This window comes from Amblyomma mixtum, chromosome 5 (assembly GCF_055824585.1).
Source record: "Amblyomma mixtum isolate Tamu chromosome 5, ASM5582458v1, whole genome shotgun sequence".
Taxonomy (NCBI): domain Eukaryota; kingdom Metazoa; phylum Arthropoda; class Arachnida; order Ixodida; family Ixodidae; genus Amblyomma; species Amblyomma mixtum.
The window spans coordinates 134,105,949-134,114,993 of NC_143016.1; the positions used below are offsets into that span (position 1 = coordinate 134,105,949).

Genomic DNA, 9,045 nt, shown 5'->3' on the forward strand with positions numbered 1-9,045 from the left:
ATGAATGCTATTGCGGCCGCCATTTGCGTGCTTGGTGCTTTTGTCGCCACAGGTGAGTTGAATCTTAGTGCAGTGTCACGTTGTCCGGTGTTGTACTCTCTTATCCATTTACTCTGGCAGAGAGTTTAACCAATTTCTACTTCAGAAAGATAAGAAACGGATCTTTTGAGATTTCTAATGTACAGTGGTGAGCAGCCTTGTCTAGAGCGCTCGGGCGGTGCACTTCCTTGCAAACAAATCCAGATTTTGTGGCAGCCTCTAGGGTCCAGCTGCAACGCTTGCACGGGAGTAGCGCCAGATAGCCTCGTAAACAAAGCAGGCACGAAAACTTTGCCCTGTAATGAGGGGCTGCTCTCTAGTTTCGGTTTTTGTTACCAAGTGCGCACTGCTCAAGCGCTCTAGGCAAGGCTGCTCACCACTGTACTAGTAATCTGTGTAATCTATTTCGGGAGCTATATTTTACCATTCCTAGAATGGCTGACCTGCGCAGTATGGGAGTCTAGTTACGGTTGTGAAAACTTTATTCTTCTTTTTGGGCGACTAGATCTTGTAAAAAGGTTTAGCGCTAGCAGAAAAAGACCACGTGAAAGATGAGACGCATGCTTGTGTGTGTGTCTGTGTGCGTGGGTGTGACTGTTTTGTTTGTTGTCTTTCCCTTCGTTTGCGTCTGTTCGATATTACCGAAAAGACAAAATTCGCCCTTCTTCTCGATTATCACACACTATGGATACAGAATTCTCTATACAATTAAGTAAAACCTTGACACGGGATAGCAACAATAGCGTGATAGGAAGCTGCCGTATCCGCCTCTTGCTTTGTAGTTCAGAAAGAGCAGAAATAGGCTTTCGTGGACGCCGATATAAGACGCCCAGTCAGTACACTAAAGTGTCCTTATAACCGCACTTTTTAATTTTATTTTCCCATTATTGCCTTTACCAGTCAAGCTGGCTTTTTAAAACGTTCGTCCCCGAAGAGGAGGCATGTGTGAGCTGGGCAACTTTTTTCAGCACGCGAACTATCTGGCGAAAAAACCTTTAACGGCATGGTCGTTTATATATTAACCGCAAAGAGGAATATGCGGCTAAGGAAGATATAGTGCATGAGTGTTAAAAATCTTTGTTCTGAAATTTTCCCAGATTTTCGAAAATCTTATTAAGGTTCTGGAAAGTAGGCCGTCCACATTGTTTTCCTGTTTTGAAATGCTTGCTACATAGATTAATAAGGCGCCTGTATTGGCACAGAAGAGACGGCGGTCTGTTATAAAAATACACCTATACTGATTACAGTAGAGCTTGTGAACCTTTCGCGAATTTACCCCACAATGGCATGCCAATGCAATTCCGCTAATGTCGGAGGAGTTCGCTATGCTCTCTCAATGTTCATTTCCATTGGAATGCAGTTTTAATGGTATCTCTTGATTCTATGAATAGCTCTCGGCAAGCAAGGCCTCAACTTTGGGGTCCACATAAGCTACGCTTTAAAAGTGCATCACTTGATATCGTGAATGGGTCCCTCCAGCAGCCATGGGTTACCTTTGCATATCACTTCGCAGGCACTGCCATTGTTCTTTATTTTATTTTTGCTTAGATTTTCGCCATTAGCCGTTGTCTTTAATTTTTTTTAGCTCAAGACATTCGAGACGTTCTTTTAACCAAGTCGAACCAAGTACTAACTGGCTGAAGAGCAGCGCGCCCCGGCTGAGAGGTACACGTAACTGCAGTAGAATGACGCCACGGCCCTGTAGGCAAATGAACAGTTGCGTAGTTTCGTCGCAACTGTTGTAGAGCGTGACCGTTGTGGAGTCTTTGAATTACCGACATGAGCTCCCGTGGTTGCGCTATCAGGACCAGTCCTCGTTTCTCGACACGCACCACAACTGCGCCGGCCTTTGCTGCTGAATGCGACCCATAATGTTTTGGTTTTAAACTTCGCCTTTAGAATACTTTTGTGCCTCATTCTAGATCATTTAAGAATATTTTACAGAGAACAGCCAACATATTAGGCGGGTCACTGTTCTTAGGCGAAGGGTTCTCTATCAGGGCACCCTTGCCGTAATGCATCACCGTTGTTTTCGTATCCTAATGTAAGTCCATTTCCAGCTGAGGTGATGTACAAATAGCGGTGAAATACTCACTTTGTTTCAGCTTCAGCGGAAACTTCCTTAGAGCAAGAGAAGCCGTTGGGGGTGGTGTTGGATCTCCGATCCAAAATGGCCGCCGATGAAGCCATACTGGTGGGACACATTCTGCGCGACGTCGCCCACGAGCTTCAACAAGACGCAGAACTGGAAACCGAGGTGAAGCTTCAAACAACTATTTGGACACGCGCAAAAAACCCTCACGTTCGGAGAAAACAACAGCACTGTTTGCGCTTGAAATCTAACCATTGCAGCGCCTACATCCTAACATAAGGTTCCATCAGAGGTCACTTCAGTACCCAAACTCTCAGCCTGCACACCCGGTGCAATCTACAAAGCTAAGTAAATATTTAGATATTCAAGAACGCGAGCGGGATAGTGCTTGCGAAATAGATTTACTTTGCTGGCAAATAGAAAAGAAATGAAATGTTAGAAATATAGATCATTATCTTATCCTGTGAAGGAGTTTAGAAATAGTAAAATCTGCGACGTTAGTACAACAGGAGACAGAACTCTTGAATCTCATAGAAATACGCCTCGGATTGAAGGCTCATCTGGACTGAGTTGAATTGCATAAGTATTCGAAAAGCCTACAAACGCACAGAGCCCGTAATTAAACACTTCGTTAAGTTTGAAGTACGGATAAAAAAGGATCACTTTAATGATACGTAAATATGAAGAATCAAGCTCTCAGACATTGCTCTCTCCAGGTTTCGGGCGTGAATGGGGAATCTCACGTGCTTATGATTAAGGACACAGCTGAGGGGAAAAAACTTTGCTTTCGCAGAAATAGAATTGGTTGAGCAGCACAGTCCTCGTGCAGCTTCTATGGATATTTTGGGTGTACTAATGGATGCAAGGAATACCAAACAGTTCCTAATTAAACGGCAACGAGTATTTATAGTGCATAAATTTGAACCAATACAACTGAAACAAAAGTGTTATTAATCTGCATCTGAACGTTCACAAACAGTACATCGTCGAAATTACTTGCTTTTTATCTGGCAAACTGCAAGCACGTGACTGAAGGCGCGGATAACTGTACAGCAATGATAAAAATGATGAAGACGCTACGGTCACCTTCATGTGGAATGCGAGAGCGTTAGAGGCAATGTTGCTGCTACATGTTTGTGATAGCCGCCGCTGTGGCTCAGGGTTATGGTGCTCGGCTGCTGACCCGAAAGACGCGGGTTCGATCCCGGCCGCGGCGGTTGAATTTTTTTGGAGGAGAAATTCTAGAGGCCCGTGTAATGTGCGATGTCAGTGCACATTAAAGAACCCCACGTGGTCAAAATTTCCGGAGCCCTTCACTACGGCGTCTCTCATAGCCTGAGTCGCTTTGGGACGTTAAACCCCTTAAAACCAAACCAAACATGTTTGTGTTGGTTCTTACACCGCATACACAATGTGGCCATTGTCATCGTATCTTTATTGCCACACACATAATCATGCACTCAGTATATCTGTTCATTTCAGTCTAATAAGTTTCTTCAATGTGTTCGTTAAAGTACGAGGCCTAGAGGCCATCGACACATTCCGCCCTACCGGCTCCAGCCTGTTTGCTTGGACCCTCTATGGTTGTGCGGGAAAGGGCGATACTAGCGCCGTGGTCACGTGACCCAGTGACGTCCACCGCCTGTCGACCAGTCATCGACACCTCCTTCCCATTTATATCCAACCTGCTTTTCTTGCCCTTCCCCAACTGTGAGGAAAAGAGCGAGACAAGCGCTGTGGAAATTGAATGAGCTTATTTCAGTTAAATTATTTCTCTTGCTTCCGTAGGCAGGCTGTTCACTACCTTGTGGTCAGGTTGATACCAGTTCCGGCGGGCAGGTGTTGACGACATTGCTCTCTCAACCGATCAGAGACTTTTGAGACTAACACAAGCGAAATCACTTGATATGAAGCTCAATGGATGGCTGCCTCGCACTTTAGCATACGGCGGTGAGAGTGAGCGGATTCTGCTGCAGCCGATAAGCTTCCTCCTTCATACTTTCCGACCACCCCGTCGGCGCTTCGAACAAATGCTCTCGATTACCCCGCAAAACAACAACGTTTTACGACATCTATGCGTGCGCCATCTGACGGTAGCCAGAAAAATCTCTGATTTACGCGGACGTAGTACTTTTCCGCTGCGCCCTCCTCAGCCAATCACGAGAGGACGCTGAACGTATTTCCTCAGGCATGATAGTCTACGTGTGGTCTGCTCGCGATATATTCAGATAGGTTAGAAAACAGTATGCATTATATTTTAGAGTGTGCAAGTTTTCCTATTCTAAATGCAAACATTTTGAAGGATGATATGTCGTTTAACGCATTCGAACTTTTTAGCGTCTTTATTTATTAATTTTATTTATTTAGAATACCCACAAGGCCATTAAGGCCATATAAAGGAGAGTGGTAGAAGAAATTGGTAAGTTCAACAAACGGGAGTTCATGAGGCAAACCAATACATAATGAAAGAAAAAGGCACCTAAATATGCAAAGTTAGCTGCGGAGTTCATGACAAAAATGTTGAACGATGTGAACAAAATAGCTCCCAGTAATGCAGCAATGTCTATTGCCTTCCTCAATAATTAGTGATCAGCGATTATAATCGCCGAGGCAGGAAGGCGATTCCACTTGTTATAAATGCGTGGTTGAATTAACAGAAAGAAAGCATTGTATCTGCATAATGGCATGTCTAATTAATGAATATCATCTAGTCTAAAAGACACATAAAGGGTGAGGGAGATAAGTTTGTTACCTAAGAATGGGTGATAAAATAACTTATGAAAAAGGCGCAGGTGCAACATTTTGCGGCGTGATTGCAAGACCGTCAGTTAAGGCTAGATTTCATGGCACTAATACATGGGGTCCTGTTGTGGTTAGAAACAATGAAACGAGTACAATTATGTTGAACCATTTTTAATGACTGCGCTAAGTTTAATTGACCTGGGTGCCAGTCTGACCCGTCATACTCAAGTTTGGGCTGTATCAGAGCTTTACAAAAAGGTTAATTTTACAGAAGAAGAAGCTTTGGAAAAATTGCATCTTTTCAAAGGCAGAAACGCAGCATTCAACTCATCGCAGTGGCGTGATCGGGTTGTTCGAACGGCAAACATTTCTTCAAAAAAATCGAACGCTTTTCGTCAGGCGTACAAGAGCTAGCATCGTCTCTCTAGAAAAAAAAAATAAAGCAAATGACACGTTTTGTTGGAGGTTAGATAGGACAAAGAGAATGACCGTTGCCACATTCATGGAAACGTTGGAAAAGGCAGTACCAACGGCGAATTTGGTATGGAGGGAAGGGCCCTACTTCGAAATATGTCGTCATAGAAACCACCGCATGAACGCAACAACCTCCTTGCGGTGCTAGTGGAGGATGGACATCGGTGGAATTTTCCGGGTGGTAGAAATCGGTCCGGTGCCAATTATTATTTTTGCAGGGTATGTTATTTATTTATATTTATTTATTTTTATAACCTCTATGACCCCTGCTATGGGGCATGTGGGATGGGCATGACAGACTACAAGACTATGGCCTGGATGTTCTTGAATTCCATGAGGTTGGTAAGGTATACGGCTTCTGGTGGCAGATCGTTCCAGTCTCGGGTTAATTTCACAAAATAAGATCGCAAATAACATGTATTTCTTTCAGGGGGAGGTCACATGCCCTTGTTGGGCCCAATACGGCTGGATGGACGATGTGCTTCTGACATGATTGATGCTCCTTATGGAACAGACATAACCGAGATATTTTTCGGCTCGTTTCAAGATTACACAAGGAGGCTGTGAATTTTAGAGAAGACACACTAGTAAAATATGACTAATCACAAAAAATGAAGCGGATAGTGCAGCTTTGTATTTTTTCAGGCGTTGGTGAGAGGCTCCCATATTGATGAGGGTCCCATACTGCTGAAGCGAATTCTAATTTAGGTTCTAGCAAAACAAACAATCCAGCGTAAAGAGTGAAGTGTGGGGTTAGCGGTGTCATTAGCGATGTTCGTGATATGTGAAGACCCAGTTAGGGTATCAGTTAATGTGATGACCAAATACTTACAGGCATTTCGCTATTACGTCATCTGCGGCGGTGGATTTCGCTTGCTGTCGCCGCCGAGTTCACTTCTGTGAACGACCCATATCGCTATCGTATTGCAAACAAATGCCAAGAGCGGCTGCTGTGTGCTCTGCTGATCGTATTTCCTTTTATCAGGACTGTGCTGACTATTGTAGGTTCGAAACCTACGATTACGCTTAGTCATTATGTTTTTATTGTTCTATTTCAGACGGATGAGTATTTCTTCCGTAAGTTATGGAATAAGACCAAGGAGGCAGTGAAGAAGGCAGGTCGAAAAATCAAGAAGGTTGCTAAGAAAGTTACACCCCACATCGAGAACGCTGTCATGGAAGTCGGCGACTCCGTCGCTAAAGCAGTTCTCCCAATCGTAAAAGAGAAGGCTGAGAAGAAAGCCACAGAACTCGTGACCAAGTTGTTCGCCGAAAGTTTGGGCGTCTACGCTCTGCAAGACTCTGGAAGTCATGCCGACGTTGTACACAATCTGTGCACTCTCATGGACAAAGAGGGTAAACGGCTTCTTGAACACGGCGAGAAAACGGACGCACAGAAATTCGCTTTCTCCTCCGATTAGTCGGTGCTTACAAGAAGGCGCCTGCAATAGGTGTTTGCTTGATTAGACCCTCGTAGACACTGTTGTACACTCATGGAATGCAGGCATTTTATTTCATGTATTTATTATCACCTCAGTCATAAAAATTCGGTCTCACAAAACTTCTGACATGACATTGGCAGCTGCTGAACAGTTTCCCCAGAAGAATCTTGACTGAGCACTTCTTTAGTGGAGAAGTAATAAATTCATCATGTTTTTTTGTCAAGAAAATATTCTTTATTTTGCATGTCTTCAAACCGGAAAGCAGCCAGGGTAATCACCAAATTTTGAGCAGCCTCGGACAGCAAAACCAATGCAGACTTTGTACAGTCGATGGAATCATACAAGAAGGGCTGCATTTACATCACCGCTGGAGTTAGCTCACATCACTGGCACATCAATCAAAACCGATGACCGGTATCGGCTGGTGTAAACATTTCGGATCATCAGAAAGGTAAACCGGTTTCTGCATGGGTACAAAGGATAACTGAAACTTTGCCACGACAATTTCTGGTCTACGGTCTCAGATAGCTCCGTCAACATTGTTTTTATTGACAGAATGAAATGAAAGGAACTGCACAGCCAGAAACCACTATTTCCTCGCGGACAAACGGCTAAATAAATATAACAAGTGCCATACTCATACCATGAGACATGCATAGAACACACAGAATAGCCATAACAGAGAAACAACTCACCCCCAGGCTCGCATACATTGAAGAAGTCAATGATAAAATAAAATGATTTGAGATGAAATGCGCAAAACATTTCTAGATATGCGCCGTCGACAATGTTTTTTGGCAGTCTCTTCTACTGAGACATCACATGAGTAAAGAAAGGGTTCTGATTACCATTTATTCGACATTCCATTTTTGGTGCTGTAAAAAGCATGGTGACAACGTGGAGATGTAGCTTAATACACATTGTATTATCAGTTGCGGTTTTGTTGAAATTAATGTCGTTGAACATTTCAGACTTTACAGTGTAGGCGTCTACTACTCAGAATTCATCAGCGAAAATTTTTCTTTAGTGCTGAAGCAATGTGCATTAAGTTTTAGTCACTGGCGACGAAGTAAGCTGTCCTGGTCTGCACGCATTCTGAATCACCCGATAATTGTCATGTGCCGAACCCACACTTCATTGCCATATTTCATAATGAGTTTGTTGTTTTTGTGGTACAGCGGTGAGCTTAGATATACTCCCGAATTAAAAAAATATACCTTTAAAGAATTCAAGATTATCCACGCTCTCTGGAAATATCAAGTGATTTTCTTGCTGCATTAGCAGATTTCTATTTTAATTCTACAGCAATGCAGACATCTTGTACGTGAAAGAGCTATGAAGTTGCACTAATTTAACCATATAACTCATAAATGTTTTTTTTTTTTTGTAAGGCAGGGCTTCACTGACCATGTTTATTCCGACCCGCCGCCAGAAATGCACCCCGAGCGAGCAGCTCGAGCGATGATTATGAGTATACACACCTCAAAAGGACGATGTCTCTTACAGCTGAACGAAAGGATAGAAGCAGCGATGGCGCAGAGGCAGAGCATCCGCCTCGCGTGCAAGGCGAGCGGTGTTCGAATCCCGGTGCCGCGCAATTTTACACCGGGTTTTTAAGAGAAAGACACAAACTCCACGTGTCCATGGAATTGCTTTACCAGGCCTGGGGTGCGGCCTGATCTCGGTGACCAGAACGGACCACTCATTTCCTCACCAGAACAGGGTTTGGCCACCATGGTGTCCTACTTGACCGCAACCTTCTAACCCTCGGCTCTCAGTCCCTAGCGGCTGCGGAGCAACTGGCCAAGGTGGCGCTCAGATCTTTGACGTAGCGGAGCGTGCTAAGAATCACTGGCTCCGGACAGACCACCATTGGAAACTGAACCTGTCAACGTTCAACGTTATAACTTTGTCCAATTAGCCTAGCTCAGTAGTTCTCTAGGAGGAATTAGCCGGTATTAAATGGGATTTCATAAGTTTTATTGAGGTTACAAGGACCAATGAGGCGTATACTCTACTAAAGGGCGGGGACATACTCTGCTATCGTGGATTAGCAGACAGACTAGAACTAGGTATGGGATTCGCCATGAATCATTATATAGATGACAGCATAGAGGAGTTTTATAGTATTAACGAGAGGGTGGCAGCTATTGTCATTGGGTTAATAAGAGGTACAAACCGAAGGTGGGGCAGGCCTAGGCACCTACATAAAGCCATGATGACCAGATCGTTGAAAGTTTCTATGAAGACGTGGAA

At 43.9% G+C, this 9,045-nt stretch overlaps 1 protein-coding gene across 1 annotated transcript; it reads left to right on the plus strand.

Annotated features, from left to right (window-relative positions):
• On the plus strand, positions 1–6,768 carry LOC149343801 (uncharacterized). Its single transcript, XM_089542494.1, has 3 exons — positions 1–52; positions 2,145–2,296; positions 6,406–6,768. The coding sequence occupies exons 1-3, from the start codon at positions 1–3 to the stop codon at positions 6,766–6,768; spliced, it is 567 nt and encodes a 188-aa protein (XP_089398620.1).
• Positions 6,769–9,045: the final 2,277 nt, after the last annotated feature.